The 24,310-nt window shown below is 42.3% G+C and overlaps 1 protein-coding gene across 1 annotated transcript; it reads left to right on the plus strand.

Annotated features, from left to right (window-relative positions):
• Positions 1-17,465: 17,465 nt before the first annotated feature.
• LOC127629601 (uncharacterized) lies at positions 17,466-23,626 on the plus strand. Its single transcript, XM_052106726.1, has 6 exons — positions 17,466-17,599; positions 17,756-17,816; positions 19,293-19,386; positions 19,549-20,343; positions 20,469-20,590; positions 21,575-23,626. Exon 6 carries the CDS (start codon positions 22,338-22,340, stop codon positions 23,244-23,246), a length of 909 nt encoding a protein of 302 aa, XP_051962686.1. The 5' UTR covers positions 17,466-17,599; positions 17,756-17,816; positions 19,293-19,386; positions 19,549-20,343; positions 20,469-20,590; positions 21,575-22,337; the 3' UTR covers positions 23,247-23,626.
• The last annotated feature ends 684 nt before the right edge of the window (positions 23,627-24,310 follow it).

Genomic DNA, 24,310 nt, shown 5'->3' on the forward strand with positions numbered 1-24,310 from the left:
GAATGAGACAGTCATCACTGATTGAGGGAGGGACCTCATCTAGGGCGACATTATGTGTACGCAAGTAATTCCTTATCTGTAAAAATCTGAAAAATTATTTTTTGGAAGGTTGTATTTCTGTTGTAGTTGCGTAAAGGAAGCTAACGCCCCATCAAAATAAAGGTCCTTGACTGCGCATATACCCAATTCCTTCCATCGATTAAAGGTCGAATCCAACCTCAAAGGGGGAAATGATGGGTTATTTGCGATCGGGATTAAGAGGGAGAGTGATTTTATATTAAGGTATTCTCTTATCTGTCTCCAAATACGTAACTGACTCTTTATGACAAAACCATTAAATGAAGTTTGGTCTAGTATCACTGGGGAAAGCAGCACTGCTCCAAGATCATAGGGATGGCAGTAATCCCGCTCCATCTGAAGCCAGTCTGGGGCATTAGCCGACTGTTCCAACCAAAGTGCAAAAACTTATAAGTGAGTGAGTGGCCCAGTAATAAATGCGAAAATCACGAAGGGCCAACCCCCCATCATGTTTGGGTTTACAAAGGTGTATTTTTCTGATTCTGTGACCCTTATAGTTCCATAGAAAAGGAAGGACAATCAAATCTACATTTACGCATTTGGCAGACGCTTTTATCCAAAGCGACTTACAGTGCATTGATTACAGGGACAATCCCCCCGGAACAACATGGAGTTAAGTGCCTTGCTCAAGGGCACAATGGTGGTGGCCATGGGGTTCGAACCAACAACCTTCTGATTAACAGCCCTGTGCTTTAGCCACTACGCCACCACCAATCACATAGGTGTTTGAAGAAGGACTTGGGCAATAGTATTGGAATATTACGAAATAAATATAATATTTGAGGTAGAAATATCATTTTTATCACATTTATTCTGCCAATTAAGGAGATCGGAAGAGTTTTCCAGTAATGTATACAGGCTTGTAACTTGGATAGTAAGGGGTTGAAATTAGCTTTGAAGAGTAAATTATATTTAGAAGTAACCACTATTCCTAAATATGTAATTTTTTTCCGTAGAAACTCTAAATGGGGAAGAGTGTATAACAGTTAAATCCTTCAGACCACTGGGCATGAGTTCACTTTTTTCATAGTTTACGTTAAAGCCAGAAAATTTCTCAAAGTTAGTAATAGTTTTGGGGCTCACCTGAGGTTGGGTAATATAAAGCAAAATATCGTCCGCGTACAGTTATATTTTGTTAACAGTGTTTGAAGTATTAAAGCCATGTATGCATGGGTTAGATCGAATGGATTCTGCCAGGGGTTCTACTATTAAAGAAAACAAAAGGGGTGAGAGGGGACAGCCCTGTCTAGTTCCTCTTTGAAGATAGAAGGGGTCCGATAATGTTTTATTTGTTAAAACCCGTGCTGATGGATTACTATACAAAATTTTAATCCAATTTATAAACTCATCCCCCATTTCAAATTTCTCAAGGATAGCAAACAAATAACGCCATTCCACTCGGTCGAATGCCTTTTCGGCATCCAATGAGATTACAACCAAATTGTCTCGGATTGCCTTGGGATGATAAATTATATTAAACAGGCGTCTAGTATTATGTATAGTACTTCTTCCTGGGATAAATCCATTCTGATCTGTATTAACCAGCTTATTAATTAATTTGCCAAGTCTATTAGCAAGTGTCTTGGATAATATTTTTTGATCAACATTAATAAGGGAGATAGGTCTGTATCCCTCAACTTCTTCAGGATTTTTACTTTTTTTAGGAATTACAGTGATAATAGCTTCAGAAAAAGTTGGCGGTAGTCCAGTTGTTAATGCTTGCTGATAAGTTTTAAACAAATAAGGAGTAAGGATGTCGCAGAATTTTTTATATAGTTCGGCTGGTAACCCGTCTGGACCAGGAGTTTTCATGCTCTTTAAAGAGTTTATTGTGTTCTTCAATTCCTCTAGTGAGATATCTTTATTAAGAGATGCCCGATCATCTGGAGATAGTGTGGGAAGAGTACATTTGCGTAAAAATTCATCCATTGTTTGTGGGTCCAAATCAATTTCTGAAGAGTATAACTTTGAGTAAAATTCCTTAAAACATTGGTTTATCTCTTTATTTGTGATACATTGTGTCCCATATTTTGTTTGTATTTTCTGAATTGTCCTTTCACTATTTATTTTTCGTAATTGTCTGGCTAATAATTTATGGGGCTTCTCCCCAAACTCAAAGTATTTGTGTTTAATAAAATGAAACGCTTTACTTATTTTAGTAGAGACTATTTTGTTGTATTCAAACCTTAACTGTAAAATTTTCTTATGAATATCTGGTGAGGGGTTTAGTGCGTTTTCATTGTCTAACCGATGAATTTGTTTCCCTAAATCAATTAGTTTCGTTTTGAATAGTTTATTTCGGGACCCCTGATATGATGTAACACAACCTCTTATATAAGCTTTTAAAGTTTCCCAGAGCAGTCCTGGTGATGTCCCTGGCTTATCGTTGCTATCAAAAAAAAATTCCAGTTGTGAACTCATGAAATCAATGAACTTAGGGTCTTCAATAAGTTGAGGATCCATCCTCCATAGAGGGCGGATAGAAGATGTTTGATCAAGGACAACTTCAAATGAAACTGGGGCGTGGTCTGAAATCAGTATATCGTGAATTTTTGGATTTAGGATATTAGAAGTAAGATTGTTGTCCACCAAGAAATAATCAATACGAGTATATACATTATGTACATGCGAGTGAAACGTATAATCTCTTTCGGTTGGATGCATAAGTCTCCATATGTCTACCAAATTAGAATTATTGATGAATGCATTCAATAATTTTCTTGAATTAGATTGATGGGAGATTTTAAACGATGATCTATCGAGATTTGCATCAAGGACACAATTAAAGTCCCCGCCTATAACAAGATTTGTTTGGGACATATTGGGGATAAGAGAAAATACCTTTCTAAAAAATTCTGGTTCATCATAATTTGGACCGTATACATTTATCAACGTAATCGGGGAGCCATATAACTCACCAGATACAATAACATAACGGCCATCTCGATCGATTCTCAGGGCTTTTTGTTTAAATGGAACCCCCTTTCGTAATACGATAGCTACCCCCCTAGATTTATGTAAGAAATTAGATTGATAGATCTGTCCTATCCATCCGGATTTTAATTTGTCTTTAGAGTCCACTTTGAGATGAGTTTCCTGCAGAAAGATTATATCTGAGGAGAGAGATTTTAGATGTGATAATATTTTGCTTCTCTTAACCAGATGGTTTAATCCTTTTACATTTCACGAGGTAAACTTGAGACCCTTTCTGCTACTTTGAGTTGACATTATTCTTTACGAGATTGAAAATCCGGCTAGTCATCATCACTGCTAGTTTCATACCTTGCACCATTTTAAACAGGCCCCCACCCCCCATTCCCCAAAACTCAAACATTAATCCCGACATCTGACCGACTACAGAACTCGCGGCGTGGCACGGAATTAGGAAATAAATTGAACTGAATATATAATAACAAAGAATATAACCGAGAAAGTAATAAAAAAAATAGATAAATAAATAAATAAAAAACTAACAAACCTTAAAATGGTATCAAACCTTAAACTTCCACACACACACACAAAAAAAAACCTCGCATCAGCACAACTCCGCAATGAAGTGTTCAGGGTGAACATCTCCAAGTAACCTAACACGACATGAATTTTTATCATGTAAACAGTCAATGTGTTTTCGTCATTCACGTTATGTTGATCTTAATTGACTCAGTCCAACAGCGTCTCTTAGAGTGGGCCTGGAATTTCAAAGTTACCTTCAGCAAACTTGACCGCTTTGTCCGGATCAGTGAAGAAATACTCTTTGCCGTTGTGCGAGACTCTCAGTTTCGCTGGATATTGCAGTCCGTATTTAACTCCGGGCTTATCCTTCAACAACTCCCTCGCACGTTTGAATATCCACGCGATCCACGTGTGGGGGTTTGTCTAGTGACAGGGCCTCTGCAAGGAGTTGGGCAACGAAATCTCTAGGTTTAACTCCGGATTCAGCACCCTCTTTAATGTTCAGTATGCGGATGTTTTGTCTTCTGCTGCGGCTTTCGAGGTCTGTGCATTTTTCTGTGAGTTGCTCCACTGTAAGCTTTAGCTTTCCCAAATCTTGTTCCATCTTAACCTTCGTGTCAGAAGAAGTGGAAGCATAATTTTCCAGGCTCGTTAATTTCACAGCATGATCGTCCACCGTAACTTTAACCTCCGAAATTGCCGCGTTGGCCTCGTTTTTGAATGCCGACAATTCCCCTCGGATAGTGACAGCAAGCTGCTCGATCTTTGAGTCAATAATTTCCCCAATGTCAGACTTGATTAAAAGAAGTTCCGCTCGAAGAGAGGAGATCGCATTGAGGATAGCTGAATTACCGGACTCTGGAGTGTCTTTCTCAGGCGATTCCTCCATATTGGCGCCGGCGGGTGTCAAGGCCTGGTCTGGAGCTTTTCGAGATTTGCCCGGCATATTTAGAAAACTGAACAAACTGAATCCTAAAGTCGGTTAGTAGTTTGCAGGATGCGGGACTATAATTTTATTAGTGTTAACGGTTACTAAGGAAATGTTCTGACGAAGTTATATAAAAAAAATTGCGGAGTCGTCGTGAAGCGCGTGTTACTCTCTCATGTCGAAACCGGAAGCCTAAGACATGCTTCTGTAGTGTCTCAGTTGCATTGCATCATAAACATAAAATTTTTAGGTCACTGTGTCAAGATAAATGTGTTTAAAGATTGAATATTAAACTATATCTTGAGATCCCTTAGTTCGGATTTGCGCTCCTTCAAGTGTTTTGGTTGTTCTGCTACTGAAGTGTTTTCTTCACTGTAAAAACTGTGCGATGCTCATACCGCTGAAGTTTCACTTACTGCCCTCTGGAGTAAACAGGTGGTACTACAAGCTTGCATTTCTCAGGAATCTTCTTTATACGTGGGCATGCGATTAATTGCGTTAATTTTTTAACGTGTTATTTTTTTATCAAATTAATCGCACTGAATTAACGTGTTAAATCGACAGCCCTAATATATACACACACACACACACACACACACACACACACACACTGGTGGCCAAAAGTTTTTGAATATTGTACAGATTTTGCTCTTATGGAAAGAAATTGTTACTTATATTCAAGTGGCATTTAACTGATCACAAAGTTCAGTCAGGACATAAACAATATGAAAAATGACTATTACAATTTGAAAACAAAAATGTTCAGAACTTCAAAAACTACTTATTTTCAAAAAATCCTCCACATGCTGCAATGACAGCTTTGCAGATGCTTGTCATTCTAGCGGTCAGTTTGTCCAGGCTCTCAGGTGACCTTTCACCCCACACTTCCTGTAGCACTTGACCTTTCACCCCACACTTCCTGTAGCACTTGACATAGATGTGACTGTCTTGTCGGACACTTCTCACACACCTTACAGTCTAACTGATCCCACAAAAACTCAATGGGGTTCAGATCCATAACACTCTTTTCCAATTATCTGTTGTCCAATGTCTGTGTTTCTTTGCCCACTCGAACCTTTTCTTTTTGTTTTTCTGTTTCAAAAGTGTCTTTTTCTTTGACATTCTTCCCATAAGACCTCCTGAGTCTTCTCTTTACTGTTGTACATGAAACTGGTGTTGAGCGGGTAGAATTCAATGAAGCTGTCAGCGGAGGACATGTGAGGCATCTATTTCTCAAACTAGAGACTCTGATGTTCTTATCCTCTTGTTTAGTTGTACATCTTCCACATCTCTTTCTGTTCTTGTTACAGTCAGTTGTTCTTTGTCTCTGAAGACTGTAGTTACACCTTTGTATGAAAGCTGCAGTTCTTTTTGCAATTTCAAGCATTGTATAGCCTTCAAGACAATGTTCAGCTTCATTTAATGAATCAAATATCTTTCAGCTGTGTTTGATATAATGACAAATATTTTCTAGTATCAAATGATCCATTTACATTTACACTTATGCATTTGGCAGACGCTTTTATCCAAAGCGACTTACAGTGCACTTATTACAGGGACAATCCCCCCGGAGCAACCTGGAGTTAAGTGCCTTGCTCAAGGGCCCAACAGTGGCATCTTGGTGGTGCTGAGGCTTGAACCCCCCGACCTTCTGGTCAGTAACCCTGAGCCTCAACCACTGAGCCACCACTGCCAAATTTAGCATGATTACTCGAGGATAAAGTGTTGGAGTGATGCTGCTGTCTAAATCTGATCAAAAATGACTTTTTTCAAATAGTGATGATGTTTTACATCAGTAATGTCCTGACTATACTTTGATCAGTTTAACGCCACTTTGGTGAATTAAAGTAACAATTTCCTTCCGAAACAGCAAAATCTGTAAATTTTTCCAAACTTTTGGCCACCAGTGTACATGATATTATATATATATATATAAACATCAAGCAAGAAATAAAGTAATACATTGAATTAGAAAAACTGACATATGTTTGGCAAGGATATGTTGAAGGTGGAAGGATGTTTTGTGCTTGTTAAATGGGACATCTAGTGGGACATGATCACAGGTCTGGATGAGCTCTGAATCATGATGTGTGTTGAGCAACAGCTTCAATCTTGCCAGGTCTTTGAAACCGTGTGCAGAAGTGGCCAGGAATTTCCAATTAGAAGGTCCTGAAACGGTTGTTGGACCTCCAATACACTATTAAAAGCAGATCCTGTAACCTGTCAGTATATTCTGCAATACTTAATAAAACAAAATTTGACCTTAATAGACAGAACAATAGATAAGCAGACAGATAGTGGTGATAGTGGAGTGGTGGTGGTGTAGAGGGCTAAAGCACTGAACTGGTAAGCAGAAGGTTGTCGGTTCGATCCCCACAGTCACCACCATTGTGTCCTTGAGCAAGACACTTAACTCCAGGTTGCTCCAGGGGGAAAGTCCCTGTAATAAGGGCTCTGTAAGTTGCTTTGGATAAAAGTATCTGCCAAAGGCATAAATGAATATAGAACATACCTGCACAACGTCCCCACAAAAGAGAATGCCACACTCTTTGGTGCAAACCTGAGGATCAGACTGTGAAATGACTCTAGTGCTTGAAGTCTGGAAGTCACCTCTTAGGTTCTCCAAATCTTTAAACAATTTGGGTGCCAAGATGATCTGAGTGAGCTTTTCACAAGCTGAAGTGTCTAATAAGAACATGACAAAGGAAATACAAAAAAGTATAAACTATTATGCTAAAGCACTGCCATAAACATTACTACACAACAATAATGATTAAATAAAATGTCCTATTGCCTTGCTTGGTCGCCAACAAGATGTGGATGCAGGCATCTTGGGAATTTCTCACTGTGCTCATGGACATCCTGTACGTGGTTGACAATGGATTTCCATTTTGCAACAGTTTCCTTCCCTGAAGGTGATAAGGCACCACACCAGTAAAAGTGGACATTGACAACGCTAAGGGACTATTTCTACTACAAATGTATTAAAAAGTATGAATATTCTATGAGTCACCTCTCATTATAAATGCTGCTGTCGGTCATTCCTGGGTGGAAACTGGGGTCAGAATCATCAGCCTCTTTTCTGGGTCTTTTCAAGGGGGTAGAGGTAGCAAGAGGGCCTTTCTCCAGTGGTATGAATGGTGTAGAAACCACTTGACTTGACTTGGAAGTGTTGCAAGCAACATGCCTTTTGATTTGTTCACCTACCTATGACTTGAGATTTTCAAAATATAATTTGTAATACATTTGGCACTTAATAAAACATTACATTTTATATAAATAAAATACAGTAAAAAAATCACCTGAAATGTAAAAAGACAAGAAAACCCATGTTTAATCCACTGTCTGTTAATTGTCTTAGTGGCAATTGCAAGAAATGTCCAATAGAGGGCCTCCAAGCTCCATTGTTGAATGATTTCCAACAGTTCTGAGTCTGAGTCCAGAATGGGCGGGGACTGAGTTCATGAGTTGGTTGAGGTCTTTTGCTGTCGAATCCCATTAAAAAATGCAAACAATGTGTCCCCACTCAATATATACATCAACTGAGGTGCGGATGCAATCTTTGTTAAGACCTTTAACCCTTTCCAGCCGGAGCGTTCAAATTTGGGAACAATTATTCCCATGGTTCCTGTCTCCGTGTCTTTGCCGTCCAATCACCGATTTTATTTCTGAAATCTGCCAGATACTCATGACGATATAAGTTAAGGCACATGTGATTGGTTAAGGGGTTACTGGGCGTGAAAAATAAATGCATCTTCATCACCGTTATCCTTCATTTGAATGGGAGGAGCCAGAGGGGATATCACGAGAGATTTACTTATGGCGTTTAATGTTGGACAAAACAGCGCAAGCGCAAAAACACAGTGCGCAAGTGAATTTCAACATTGTGAGCACCATGACACAGCTCGCATGTAAAATTTAAACCTGCAGAACTTGCAAATCACAAACTCGAGCACAAAAAATATGATTGTGAACACAAATTAACAAGTCCCACTGCACGCGCGCAGAACTGTACACACGCGCAAGTTATTTTCTGCACACGCACACGAGTTATTAGGCTTGTTTGAGATGAGCAAAATTTGCGCAGAACCGATCATCGGTGATCAGCACGTAATGCATGCCGGTTAGAAATGTGTCCGAGAGCGGTCCACCTTGCTCTGATGTCATGCTGACGTATGTCAAAAAGCTCTCGCGAGCGCAAGGCGCACGTGTCGGATTCTGCAGTCGCGCGCAGTTGCTCTCCACCGACTGCGCTGATCAAAAGCATGATGTGAAATGACTTGCTGATGACACAACTTAATGCTCGTTGGCTGCGATTGTCAGCTGATATTTCTTTCCCTTAATTCTAAGAAGTCCATTACCTATAGCCTAATACTATTTACTTTTTGTACACAGCAAAATATCCAGTGTAGTTTAGAGTTGTTTTTATGGTGTTAATTTATCCGAGTTAAAAAGTGTTGATTCTGGTGTTGATTTGAATGGCATCAACACTTGCAGTGTAAATCAGTGGTCGGAGTCAGCGTAATTACAGCAAGTTGACATAATTGACACTGGTGATGAGTTGACCCAATTTCCGGTCCTTGCACACTATTTCCTCTTTGATTAATGGCGGACGACCACGAGGAGAGGAGTGTTCAAACAGGTATAATATTTTATAACCACTTAAAAATGTTCATGTTTAGTTTACATTTCTCACCATTCAGAATAATATTAGTACGTTTCTCAACATTGCCTGAGTGCTAACAGTATTTCCTTTCAGATAACATGAAGACCACGGATCTCGAGGCTAGTTTGCTAGTTTGCTGGCACATTCAGGTAATTTAAGAGTTGCATAATTTAAGTTAGTTAGCCGTTTTAATCTTAAGTTTTCTTATATTTTAGAATCTGGGATAGATAATAGGGTGATTTCTATGATTTGTTTAACTTAACTGTTTAATGAGTTAAATTAACGCAAATTACGCATCCATATTCCCCTTCCTGGGGCTCACGTTGTGCTGCCAATTAATAGCATTGTAATGCATTTTTATCTCCTATATTTTAGTATAACTGTGCATTGTTCCACAAATAGTCTCTGACTGTTTAAGTGAGCAGCAGTAACGCGCAAATCTTTATTTATTTATTTTTTTACGTGGACCTTGAACGCGCAGCTTCTGATGGTCAGGAATTTACAAGTAGGCCTATATAGCGATTACTCTTGTCTGCAAGGTAAAAGTCAGCGGAGATAAATTATCAGATAATCAAGCAGGAAACGTTTTGCTGAACTTTCTGCCAGCGTATTACTATCCGATGTTTGTATGAACTAATGTTTGCTCATCATATGAGACGCGTGTTTGACGTGCACGCTTCATATGTAATGTATACAATTAACGTTAGTAGATACGAATTAATTTGCTGCAATTTCACTTTAATGTAACATTTGTGGGGTGACAAATGGAGCTTGTTACAACAGCGGCTCGCTGGAACTTCTTTAATATTAACAGCGTCACAATCTGCATTTTTCTTGACCAACAGCTTTCATCATGCTGGTTAAAGTTCAGTATCAAGGTGTAAAGAAATTTGTGAAATTGCTCAGCGATTGTACATTCCAAGATTTTCTCAATGAAGGTAAGTTAAGAAGCTTGTGCTACTTCTTAGAAATGTACTTAGTCATAGAGCAATATGCTTCAGGTATAAGCCCACTCAAGTCCACAGGGCTTGCGTATGTTAACACTTTACAATAAGGTCTCATTTGTTAACATTAATGTGTTAACTAACATTAAATAACTTTAAAAATATAAAATAACGTTAAAATTAGAACTGTTTGTTTGTTCATTTTAGTTCATAGTACATTCATGTTAACACATTCAACTTTTGATTTTTATAATGTATTATGTTGAGATTAACATTAACAAATGCTATAGAAGTATTGTTCATTCTTAGTCCATGTTAACAAATTAAACTATATTTTTTTCATGCTATTGTTAAAATTACTTTTCAGTCAAGAGTAAATTTGGGTTAACAAGAACTGCAGCTCTTCAAGTCTTTGATGACACCGACACCAATGTGGAAGAGGACATCTTCCATGAATTGATTGAAGGCAGTCCACACTTATGCCTAACTGTAAGATGTCCGGAAGAAAATATTTCTGCTGGTTTGTCTGAGGGTAAGTCTATAATAACACTTAAGACATACTTTCAAGGACTCCAGTGTAATTATCCTGGGGACAAAATTCATTTGGGTCAGATAAACACATTTACCTTTAGCAGACGCTAATACAACAAGGGATTCATCATGAGGTGGCAATAATATGAGAAGTGTTAATAATGTAAACATTGTCTAAAATAATCCAGGCTACAACATTAGCAGGATACAATTAAGTGCTCACTTATGAGTTTTTAGCAGTTTATTGAACATTGTCACAGATTAGTTTGGGTTAATATCTAAAATGGGGAACTGGAGTTTTTGAGATCCAGTGATGAAAAGGTGGACAAAAGGATCTGGTGGTTAAGTGTCAACTGCAGCTAGATATAGCAGAATGAGAACTTACAAGGGTGTATCCTTATTTTTACTATTTTTATTGTTATTTTAAAGGGTTAGTTCACCCAAAAATGAATGTCATTTTTCACCCTCATGTCGTTCCAAACCTGTAAGACCTTCGTTCATCTTTGTAAAGACAGATTAAGATATTTGATGAAATCCGAGAGCTTTCTGAACCATCCATAGGCAGCAACGTAATTGCCACCTTCAAGGCCCAGAAAGGTAGTAAATACATCGTTAAAATAGTCCATGTGACTCCAGTGGTTCAACTTTAATGTTATGAAGCTACGAGAATACCTTCAGTGGGCAAAAATAACGACTTTATTCAACAATCTCTTCTCTTCCATGTCATTCTACTATGCTATCCACGTAGCACTAGGCCTCTGATTTCATCAAATATCTTAATCTGTCTTTACAAAGATGAACGGAGGTCTTGCGGGTTTGGAAGTAATGAGGGTGAGTAATTAATGACTTCATTTTTGCTAAACTAACCCTTTAATTTGATTTGTGATGGAAAATTATTGCTTCAGAAATAAAGAACATTTAGACAAAGCCCTGTTTGATTTGATGCCTTTAGAGAAAACATTAAAATGATGTTTTGCTTTTCTCTGTCAAGAGTTCTCTTACGAGAGGTTCTCTCGTATTGCGTAAGCTAGCTTACGCTACGGGATTCATCTTTTCTGAGATATTGAAGCCAAAAAATTATCCTTAATTTTTGTATCCATTGTCAACGCAGTGCGGCAGCTGCAGACCTTGAGCGGGCTATCTAGCGAGCTCATAGGTTGCTCTGCGGCAACTGCTGCAGCCTGTAGACGAGCTTGGGCGAACTCGCATCCAATGAGAGGCGTCCACGCGCTCACTGCATCAAAGCCCGCCAAAATGGGCGTGACTAGAGTGCATATAAGCGTAGTTCGTAGGCTGGAACCACGATTTTCATCTCTTCAGGCGAAGCTCTTCGCATCACTGAACTGGAAGCCGCGTCGCCGTTCGAGGGGCATCAAGCAAGCGTGGACAACGCTCGAAGAAGCCGGCCGTCTTCGCCACCTTCAGCCGTCCTGCGAGCTACGCCATCCGGCGACGTATCCTTTTTAAAAGCAAGCTAGTTCTTAAGAACTTCACAAAAGAGTACGAGCGTCTTTTTTAAGATGCCTCGCTCCACTTGCGCCTCATGCCGCGCTCCTCTCAGCACCGGAGACCGCCACATCATCTGCACTCTCTGCCTGGGACTGGGGCATGCAGAGCTCACCCTCGCCGAAGGCGGATGCGATCTCTTGCACACAAGCCATGAATCTCTTTCTGCCTCATCGCGCTAGCTCCTCTGCAGGCCGCTCACGTGATCAGCCTCCTGCACGAGCCTCTTCACAGCGCCCAGCTCAACAATCTCAGACTTCTCAGCGTCGACAGGGCGGCCGCCCTCGATCGCGCTCAGACAGCCGCCGCAGACCGCCGCCCCCCCGCGGGCCTCGATTTAAGGTAACGCTGAAACCAGAGCAACCGAAGTCTTCCTAACTTTGTTGAACAAACGAACCGTCAAAGCTTTGCCCCCTGTCAGTCCCCTTCTCTCAGGCTACTACAGTGGTGAATTTAGCAGCCAACAAGCCGGTGACACTGCCCGCTTGCCTGCACTCAAACGCCGTTTTCACGGCGACCCAAATAAATCTTGTAAAGAGCAAACATGTCTTATGTGTAGAAAATGTGCCCACAACCCAGTGTTCGCCCCTACACACAAGCATAACACATCCCGTGCCCCTATCAGAGCACGCTCTCATAAAGCGGTTACTGAACCGCTCGAGCGTCAGAGTCAATGAAGGCGCCCACAAATGCGTCGTAGCGCCCATTCTCTGGCCGCTCTGTCACACGACCATCCCTATGTGTAGAAAATGTGCCCACAATCCAGTGTTCACTTCTGCACACAAGCACTGCATGTCTCGTGTCCCCACCAGAGCACGCTCACATAAAGCGGTTACGAACCGCTCGAGCGCTAGAGTCAATAAATGCGCCCACGAATACGTGCGCGCACCCATTCTCTGCCCGCTCTGTTACACGGCCAGCAAACATTCCTCTGTGTGTAAGTCCCGTGCCCATGACTATGCTTGTGCATCACGTAACAGATGTGACTCTTTCCCATTCATTCCAATTGGGAAGTCACTCACAAAACAGCCTGTTCATGCTGTCTGCGAGCAATCATGCATGAACACACTAAACGCGCTCACACATTTTGTTCAGCTCTGTGTGCGGCAATCAGAGCCGAATTGGCCATTCACCCTCTAGCGTTACGCTTCAAAGCGTGGGAAGCTATTCTAGGGATATCCAAGTGGGTGTTAAGCACAATACAACAGGGCTATTTGCTACAGTTCGATCGCCGCCCTCCTCGCTTCAGAGCGTGCTCGAAACCACTGTGAACACGGAAGCAGCGTGCATGCTTCGTTCAGAAATAGCAAGCCTTCTGTGCAAAAGGGCCATAGAGAAAGTGCCACCCTCTCTGAGCGAAGTCGGGGCTTTACAGCCGTTATTTTCTTGTTCCCAAGAAAGACGGCGGCCTCAGACCCATATTAGATCTCAGGGTTTTGAACAAGGTGCTTGCAAAAAGACCGTTCAAAATGCTTACAATCAGGAAACTCCTCGCGCATGTGCGCCAGAGGGACTGGTTTATTTCTCTCGATCTGAAAGATGCATACATTCAGATTCAGATATATCCCCGTCACAGGCCATTCTTGAGATTCAGCCCGACGGCCAGGTTTATCAATACACCGTCCTCCCGTTCGGCCTGTACTTAGCACCCCGTACTTTCACGAAGTGCATGGATGCGGCGCTCGCACCCCTGTGGAGTCAGGGTTTGCGAATTCTGAACTATTTGGACGACTGGCTGATTATGGCACAGTCACATATGGAGCTTCTGTCTCACAGAGCAGTTCTCCTCAGCCATCTGAACAGTTTGGGTCTTGCAGTCAATTGGACCAAGAGCTCACTACAGCCCAGTCAGACAATTTCCTTCCTGGGAATAGAACTAGACTCCGTGGCAATGACGGCTCGCTTATCTACACAGCGCGCGCGCCGTGTTCAGCGACTAGCCGCATCTTTTCAGATGAACAGCCTCACGCCTCTGAAGAAATTCCAGAGAGTGCTAGGTTACATGGCCTCAGCCGCAGCAGTACTTCAGCTGGGTTTACTGCACATGCGCCCGCTTCAGCATTGGCTAAACACCCACGCGTCTCGCCGGGCTTGGGCCACAGGCCGCCAGCCCATCAAGGTGACTCAGACCTGTATATCAGCTCTGCAGCCCTGGACAGTGGCCGAATGGTATCAGCGGGGAGTGACAATGGGAGCTGTATCTCGCCGAAAAGTCATCTCGACAGACGCGTCCAACACGGGTTGGGGCGCGGTCTGCGAGGGCTCTCCGGTTTTCGGCCTATGGTCAGTTCAGGAAAAGCTCCTTCACATAAATTGTCTGGAAATGATAGCAGTTGAGTACGCGCTCGTGCGCTTTCTCCCGATCATTCAGGGTCACCACGTCCTGGACCGTTCGGACAACAGATCTGTGGTATCCTACCTAAACCGTCAGGGCGGTGTCAGATCCAGGAACCTCTTCCATTTGACGAAACGCATACTGAGATGGTCCCAGTGCCACCTGCGCTCGCTGAGGGCGACGCACGTGCCAGGCCACCTGAACGACGGCCCGGACAGACTGTCCAGAGACAATATTCCCCCAGGGAATGGTCCCTGCACGCTCAAACAGTCCAGACGTTATGGCACCTATTCGGCAGAGCAGAGATAGACCTCTTTAGCGTCCAAAGAGAACTCTCACTGCCCAATATTTTTCTCGAGCGAGGACGCCGCTGGCCCAGGACTGGCCCAGGCGCCCGCTTTAGGCCTTCCCTCCCGTCTCGCTATTGCCACAGGTAATGCAGAGGATCAGGGCAACGCGTCACTCGGTGCTCCTCATAGCCCCGCGTTGGGAGAATCAGACATGGTTCCCGGAGCTTACGCAGCTGTCACTGACAGCGCCGTGGCCCATCCCAGTGAGAGCAGATCTCCTCTCTCAAGCTTGCGGCACAATCTGGCATCCCCACCCAGAGCGCTGGGCGCTGCATGTGTGGGTGATCAACGACTACCCGTCGCTCTGCCAGAAGGAGTAATAAACACCATCATACACGCTAGAGCCCCTTCCACGAGAAGACTTTATGCGTCAAAATGGTCTGTGTTCTCAAAATGGTGCACCGACAGAGACCTGGACCCGCGGACATGTGGGGTGTCATCGCTGCTCGTATTCCTACAAGAGCTGCTGGATAAGGGCAGATCCCCATCCACGCTCAAAGTGTATGTGGCGGCCGTTGCGGCGTTCGCTGAACCCCTGCACGGCCAGTCATGGGGTAAAACGAGCTGGTCATCCGCTTCCTCAGGGGAGCTAGAAGGATGAACCCCGCGCCCCCATCGGTTCCTATCTGGGATCTTTCTATAGTTCTCGAAACTATGAAAGCCCCCCCCTTTCGAACCACTTCAATCCGTGGATTTGAAATACCTTTCACTCAAAACCGTTTTTCTGACTGCCCTGTCATCAGTCAAACGTGTGGGAGACCTTCACGCGCTGTCTGTCAGCGCTGCGTGTCTTGAGTTTGGACCAAGTGACTCCAAGGTCATTTTAAAGCCTAGACACGGCTATGTTCCCAAGGTGATCGGTACTCCTTTCAGAGCACAGGTCATTTCCCTATCGGCGCTGCCAGCACCCGATAGCGAACCCTTTTGCTCTGAACCCTTTGCCCAGTCAGAGCACTGAGATTGTATACTGCGTGCTCCGCCGCTTTCAGACGCTCTGAGCAGCTTTTTGTTTCGTTCGGAGGGCGCACCAAAGGTCTCGCCGCCTCGAAACAGACACTATCTAGATGGATAGTGGACGCTATTGCTGCTGCATACGCGTCAAAAGACCTGCCATGCCCGTTGGGCATTAGGGCTCACTCCACTAGAGGCATGGCATCCTCGTGGGCATGGTCCAGCGGGATTTCCATTCACGACATATGTGTGGCAGCGGGATGGACTTCCCCCTCCACCTTTGTCAGATTTTACAATATGGAAGTGCCCGCTCTGCAGGCAAAACTACTAGCGGTTTAATACGCTACAGCTCCCCTGGTGAGCTGCACTGATGGGTCACATTCCACACAGACCGGCACCGCCGCTCTGTCGCTCCCTTCCCACTATGTGCTTATGTATTACACAATCAATGACCCGCATTCTTGCCGGCCAAATATTATTTCCCCACTCATAAGGGCTCCCCGGGTCCCCCTTAATTCCCTGGGGCTCATACAGTGGATGCTTGGCGCGACGGCGTTGACAATGGGTTCCCGTGAGCGTAAGCTAGCTTACGCAATACGAGAGAACCTCTTTTAAGAGAACGTAGCGGTTACCTAACGTAACCTCGGTTCTCTCTAGATGAGGGAATGAGTATTGCGTAGCCGGCCGTGCTTCGCGCCACGTGCGACTTTTCGCTTCAGTCAATGAAAACCAGGGTTCCAGCCTCACGAACTACGCTTATATGCACTCTAGTCATGCCCATTTTGGCGGGCTTTGATGCAGTGAGCGCCGGACGCCTCTCATTGGATGCGAGTTCGCCCAAGCTCGTCTATAGGCTGCAGCAGTTGCCGCAGAGCAACCTATGAGCTCGCTAGATAGCCCGCTCAAGGTCTGCAGCTGCCGCACTGCGTTGACAATGGATACAAAAATTAAGGATAATTTTTTGGCTTCAATATCTCAGAAAAGATGAATCTTTCCCGTAGTGTAAGCTAGCTTACGCAATACTCGTTCCCTCATCTAGAGAGAACCAAGGTTACGTTAGGTAACCGATACGTTTTCACCCACAAGATGCTCAACCCCCAGCACATGCACTGATACTCTTTCCCTCTCTTCAACTGACCGTGAAGAGACCGAGAGAGCAGTGCAAAATCAAACGGCAGTGGTCAGCAACAGTTTTAACATAGATGCTGAAAAAGCAAAACGGGTATGTATGCATGTTTTCCCTTATGGTTAACATGTCCATATAATAATTATTTCACCATTTTAGTAGTCTTCATGTGTTCACCTGTATTGTGGTTATGTTTAATCCGATTGTCCAAGATGCACTGGATCAGGAAGTGGTGAGGAAGTGCTTGAAGAATACCAGACAACTTAAACTTTAAAGCACAGCACCAGACGTCAGCTTGTTAATATTGTTGTCTGTCACATGACCAAGGGCGCCGTAAAGGGGTGGAAGGTTAGGACGATTCTAAGGGCCCAGGCTGATTTAGGGCTCAGAAGAGCAGACCCCCTTTTTCTTTTCTTAATTCTTTTCTCTTTTTTATACATACATTAAATGTGCTAGGGCCTCTCATACACTAAATGTGTATTTTGTCCGTTTTGACCATAGATTTAATATTTAAAAAACAAATAATGTATTTACTGTTTCAGGCACACCCCTCCCCCTCACAATGGTTCATTCCACCTGCGCTGTCCGATTTACGATCGCTAGTGTAGCGTCTCTTGCTTATTGCACTTGCTATGACGAAGTCAGGGCATCAAAAACGGAAAGAAAAGAAGGAAAGAGAAGACCGAGAACGCCGAAGTCGACAGTTGTCACACAGTTTTTCAAAAAGAAAGGTAGCTTGCCCTATTCCTTTATTCCAAAACTTTCAGAGTTACTTATTTTTGTTGCTACATGACCTGCTTTTATCTAGCTAGCTTAGTAAAATAATTACTGAATTATCCAACAAACAATAACATCTCTGCTGTCTCCGGGGTTATCATGTCTCGTAGACACAGATTCAGCGGCTGCTGCACACCCACTTCCTCCTTCCCCCCGTCTCAGCCGAACAAGGTAAGCCTGAGCGCGAAACTTCACGAAGATTGAAGCATCTAAACACGTCTTATCTACTGTGTTCGCCACATGATGATAACTTCACAAACAAAAAGTAATCTACACACTTCAAAAATTACAAAATCAGTTTGCCGTGTGTGTGTCGTGTGTTCTGTGAAGTGACAGTGCTGCTGCAACGATCGATGCTGTCAAACTTGACGTTCTTAATGTGACTAAAATGCCCCAGAAAAAATTATATAAAATTGAATAAAACATGTGTCTGTAGTAACCATTGGCTATAAGGAGTTTACAAAGTAGATAATTTAATATTTTATATTAAGAAAACTAAATAGGCCAATAAAAATAATATGGTTATTATTACGTGTGTGTGTGTGTGTGTGTGTGTGTGTGTGTGTGTGTGTGTTTGACTTATACAGATGTAGAGTCAGCTTTATTGTCAGCACCTCGTTCTCCTATTGATTTCAAAATACAACACTGATCTGACTTGTGAATTTGAAGATTAAGTCAGACACCTCAACTCTGTATATAGGGCCACTTTCCCAGGGTGTCTGTCACCAATTGATCTGCTCAACAGCATTTACAAGATGCAGCTGCAGAGTATTTTTGGGCAGGTCTGCATAGTTTTGTGAGTATTTTGCACACTGCCTGTGACTGTTGCTGGTGGCGAGAGAGCATTCAGTAAGCTGAAACTGATAAAAAATGATCTGTGGTCTGCTATGTTGCAGAATAGACTTTGTCACCTTGCCATACTATCCATTGAAAGCAAACTGGCAAGAAAGCTGAACTTTGATTATTTGATACATGATTTTGCCAGCAGAAAGGTACGCCGCTGGGCCATTATAAAGTGATGTTGAACATAACTTTGTTAGACCTGGATAACAAACCGTTGATGTCTGGTTCAGTACTTGTTTAGTCCTGGACTGGTTTAGGCCTGGCATTACTCCTGGTGTGTCTTGATTTTGAGCCCTTTTGGCCTAGCTTGTTTTATTCCTGGACTGATTTAATTATGGGTTAGTTCTAGCTGATGTTTCCTAATTGAGCAGTTTGACCCAGCTAAAGCTTGTTCATGTAAAGTATATGTCAATATGTGTACATTATGTTCTGTTGTGCTTGCAATTGCAATTGAGATAATACATGTTCTCCCTTTTATGTAAACAAGTACATATTTCTATATTTTTTTCTTGTTTTTGTAGGCTTTGTACTCATCTTTAGACATTTTAACTATGCAATGCACCAAGTATCTTTTTTAAAGTATAATGGGCATGTTTATTGGGTTAAATTTTATCTGTAAAAAATGTAGGGGGCCCAGAAATTTTGGTTTCCATAGGGCCCAGAATTTCTGCCAGCACCCCTGCACATGACCGATATTCATGGGTAAGACTTCAATGCACCGATGCAAGAAATACACACAGCTGTGTCAATTGATGTAGAAAACAAGGTTAAGTTTACCATTAACCCTTTTTTTTTACTTTGCAGGAGGATCCCCACCCGCAAACAGCGGGAAACTTATGCCTTGGGCATTATTTCTCTCTTTCCTAGCCTGAGAGACCCGTTTTCAACAAAGGGCTATGTAAGAATCGTTTGTATTGATGTACTTGAAATACAATCTAGTTTGACATGAAGTTATTTACTCCTTTTTTGTGGCATGTAATAGCAGTTTCTACTATCTATCTATCTATGTAACATAATGACTGTTCAGATTTTACAGAAAGTGTTCTTGTCTTTTTGACAGGAGCATTTCTACGATCCGGAAAAGGGAACAGGGTTCATCTCCTGGCACCTTAAAACTTTGTCGAGGAAGAACCCAAAACGTGTTCGCTTGGAGATGACTGAAGGTGGAGGACCAAGTCGACGGAGGAGGATAGATGATGTGCAACAACTTGAAGGAGATGCATGCAGAGAGGCAATTTCTTTCCTTGTCCACACAGCTGATGAAGCTGAAGTTATGCAGAAGATGAAGGAAACTTTTAAGCATAGACAAGAACTGGTGCATAATCCTGAAAGCTCAGCTGACGTCCTTGATGTCTTCCCAATATATTTGGATATAAAAGGATTGATAAATAAAACATTTATTCTTTTCAAAGATTGTTTTAAGTGTTTTAGATATGCCTGCTTTGTTTTAGTATCTTATAAGGTTACTCTTTAACATAATTGCTACTTTGACTCATTCGTTCATATATTTATCACTCTTGCTCGTACATGCCTTTCAGACGTAGTGATAAGTTTTGAAAGAATTCAAGTAAATACATTCATGATTTCTTAGTCTATCAAAACAATATGCGCGCACTATCCATTTGGGTGGTAAAGGATGAAAAAGTCCAAGTAACCTCTTAGAAATCTTGTAATATGCTTTGTCATTAGATAAATCAGGACTTTGCTCTGCTGTTCAATGCTGAGACCTCCAAGTTTCTTCAGAGGTGGGAGACGGCATTCAAGCAAAAGATCATCAACGAAGCCAAGTCACTTACTTCAACAGCAGAAATTCGGTGTCTTCTCAATGCAGCAGGTGGACAAGGATCTGAAAATGGTTGGCATGATTTGTGATGATGTCATAATTTCATATTTGCTCTGGTTTGTTGTTGTTGTGAGGACTAAATCTTTGTTTGTTTTATCCTAAATCGCCCACCTACCCCTAAACATCTACTCATTCAGATTGGGACAGTGACATGTCATCTGTCCTGCTGCTGTTGCATCTCCTGCCTCCTTCTCCAGGAAGGAAGAAAACTAAGATCAGTCCAACAGAGGCTGTTGACAGACTTGTGCATTTTCATAAGGTAAAACTAACAATACTGTTGCAAAGTCATTGTGAACATTTAAATTAAGATTTGTGTTAGAAACCCAAAAATGCAGTGGTTTTTATTCATGGTCCTTGGGACTGAACCCTCTGCACATTTTGTCTCTCTGACCTGAGACACTTAAGGATAGTTCACCCAAAACTTTTACCCTCAGGTTGTTCCAAACCTGTAAACATTTCTTTGTACTGCTGAACACAAAGGAAGATATTTCGAAGAAAGTTTGTTAACGGGCCACTTTGGGCAGCCATTGACTCTCATAGTTTTTTGTTTTTTTTTCTACTATGGAAGTCAATGGCTGCCCAAAGCAGCCTGTTTACAGACTTTCTTCAATATCTTTGTATTCAGCAGTACAAAGAAATGTATACAGGTTTGGAACAACCTGAGTTTGTGTAAATGACAGAATTTTCATCTTTGGGTGAACTAACTCTTTAGTTTAGTTCATAAAGCTCTTACCTAATGAGGTGAAGATCTGAAACAGGTTTGTTGAATAAGGGAGACATACAACATGTGCAGAGCCTTGGTCCATAGGACCAGGATTGCTGGCATAATGTTACTGTCTAAATGTACCTTTTAGAATCTCTAACTGATTGCATGCATTCACTTGCATTCTATTGACCCACAGCTCTCGATTTCCATGTACAACTCTTTGTTTGTGTTCTAATGAAGTAAGTCAGTTACGTAGCTTGGTTTGGCTGAGGGTGTATCAGCCAATTGTTTTTTTTTTCTGGTGGTGGGGGGATTCCTTTAATGACGTTATCATTTCACTGTAATGCACAAAGCATGATACCAACTGGTTTTGTCAGGCACATATTGGGTTAAGGTGTGTCATGTGTTTTTTTTTTATTGATTTTAATTCTATCTTTTATTTAATTTGAATGTGAGCAAGTTACCAGGCACCATGTTTAATGCATTTATCATTTCAAATTGTAAAGTTTAATCTTATTTATTTTTTATTTTTTTCAGTCCTGCACCAGTATTGAAGGCCATCTCAGTGGGAGGGAGGGCCACCAGCCATTTCTACTTGGATCAGGAAGGATCAAGGGCAGGATCGACCACTTTTACATCGTTGTGGACAAGCGCCTTATCCCTTGCTCTGGAACCAGCGCCTTGAGTGCCTTTGATGAACTTTTCAAAGTTCACTATGTCTTCAACTTGTCCTACGAGGAAGCCCTGGTCAACTTCTTTACCTTCCTGCAGACCACAGTTTACAACATAGATGTTGGTCTTTCAAGTGAGTCTCCCAGAGTAAGGGAACTGCGTGCAAAGCTTTTAAATTAGTTTAAATGTTAAAGTGTTTCATCTGTAAAAGTTTGCATGCAAACAGCCACTCTTTGATATCTCATTTAAGAGTCACACACAGTTTCTATACTTCGTTAAAGTTTAAGTTGTTGTGTGCGCAGATTGGCTGTAGTCGGCAGTTTTGCTCATATTCTGGGTTTCGAAAGCATTTGAACAGTTTTCATGCTGTTGATGGCATGTTGCTCTCATTGAGAATGTTACCTTTTCCAGGAGAGAGACAGCAGATATATGTGCCTCAATTGTGGCCAAATTACAGTGCAGTGGAGTAGCCAAAAGCTTGGTATCATCAGTTGTTTCAGACCTTGAGGACCTCACCACAGAACTGTATAACCAAACTCATCAAGATGTGATTTCTGTCATTCCTCTTAATAACCCTGTCAGATCAGCTGTCGAAGATAGTTTAGGGCATTTTGAGAGTCCCTTTTCCATGTTTAACACCGAAACTAAAAGGACTAATTATTTCGTTGACAAATGGGGTGTTGTGGAGCCTGTTGAAATTGTGCTTGGCATGAGATATGATATGAGGAGAAACAAAAAGACTGGATGTTATGATCAGGTCCTAGTAAAAGATACATATGTGTATGTCCCAATTTTGGAAACATTAAAATTTATGTGTCGAAATGTAGATGTATGTACTCTGCTGACAGAATTTACAGGAAGGCAGAAATCACATTTTGAGGACTTTTGTGATGGAAGTTACTTCCAGAGCCATCCATTATTCTCAAAACATCCCAGTGCTTTACAAATTCAGGTGTACTATGATGAATTTGAAACCGCAAACCCTCTTGGCTCTAAACGTGGGGTACACAAGGTTGGTGCTCTTTATTTTGTGCTTCGAAATCTACCTCCCAAATTTAATTCAAGACTGATGAATATCCATTTGATTGCTCTATTTCATGCGCAGGATGTGAAAAAGTATGGATTTGACCCCATCTTGGAACCATTGATTCGTGACATAAAGGTTCTAGAGACAGATGGTATTGAACTACCCATATCAACGAGTAGAGTTTATGGCACAATATGTCAAGTAATTGGAGACAACTTGGGGATGCACTCAATACTTGGGTTCACAGAATCATTTAGTGAACATTACTCCTGTCGTCTATGTTTAACTGAAAAAGCTGATGTCCAGTTAGTTTACAATGAGGATGATTTTAGGGTTATTTTGCGTGATTGTTCAATTTATGACCAGCACTGCAGCAAGTTAGAATCTGACCCTCAACTCAAGTCAACACATGGCCTCAAAAGAAACTCAACACTCAGTAGTCTGCAGTATTTTCATGTGTGCCACAACTACTCTCTAGATGTGGAGCATGAGGTTCGAGGCCAAGCATAAAGTTTTTAAGAATACACTAAAGAATTTCAAAACATCACCAAATCTCTGGCAAAAAGTAATCAGATGTCAATAGGCTATCTTTGGGAAACGTCTCGGGTTACATGTGTAACCCTTGTTCCCTGAAAAAGGCGGAATGAGATGTTGCGCTGCTAAGCGCTAGGGGAACAGCTTTAGCTGTGAGCCGAGCTGAATAAATGTGTGGAACACGTCAATGAACATTGACCGGAATTTATAGCCTCGGCTGATGTAATCATTAGATGCACCTGAGGCCAGGCTATAAATGGATACGTCACCAGGTGTCGTCAGATACTTCTTTTTGAAGAGCAGTCCTGGGACGCCCCAGTGCGGCAAAGCAGCGCAACATCTCGTTCCGCCTTTTTCAGGGAACAAGGGTTACACATGTAACCCGAGGCGTTCCCTTTACAAAAGGCTTCACTACGATGTTGCGCTGCTAAGCTTAGGGAACGCAATACCCACGCCGCGCGCTTGGGGCTGTCCGGACCCCTACGGTTGTGCAGTGTACTCACAAAAACGCGAGAGGTCTCAGACATGAGCTTCAGATGTCGACTCAAGGGCATAAGAGCCCGGAGTAGCATAAACATCTAAACCATTCAATTTTGATGAATGTGTGCAAAGAGAACCCTGCCGCATCACAAACTTGTTCAGGCATGAGCTGAGATGTCGACTCAAGGGCATAAGAGCCCGGAGTAGCAAAGCATCTAACCCATAAAGTTCGATGAATGTGTGCGAAGAGAACCCTATCGCACCACAAACCTGTCATAAAAACTGATGAATGTGAGCGGAGAGGACAAGCCTGCCGCATCACAAACTTGTTCAGGCATGAGCTGAGATGTCGACTCAAGGGCATAAGAGCCCGGAGTAGCAAAGCATCTAACCCATAAAGTTCGATGAATGTGTGCGAAGAGAACCCTATCGCACCACAAACCTGTCATAAAAACTGATGAATGTGAGCGGAGAGGGCCAGCCTGCCGCATCACAAACTTGTTCAGGTATGAGCTGAGATGTCGACTCAAGGGCATAAGAGCCCGGAGTGCAGAACATCC

Source organism: Xyrauchen texanus, chromosome 3 (assembly GCF_025860055.1).
Source record: "Xyrauchen texanus isolate HMW12.3.18 chromosome 3, RBS_HiC_50CHRs, whole genome shotgun sequence".
NCBI classification, from domain to species: domain Eukaryota; kingdom Metazoa; phylum Chordata; class Actinopteri; order Cypriniformes; family Catostomidae; genus Xyrauchen; species Xyrauchen texanus.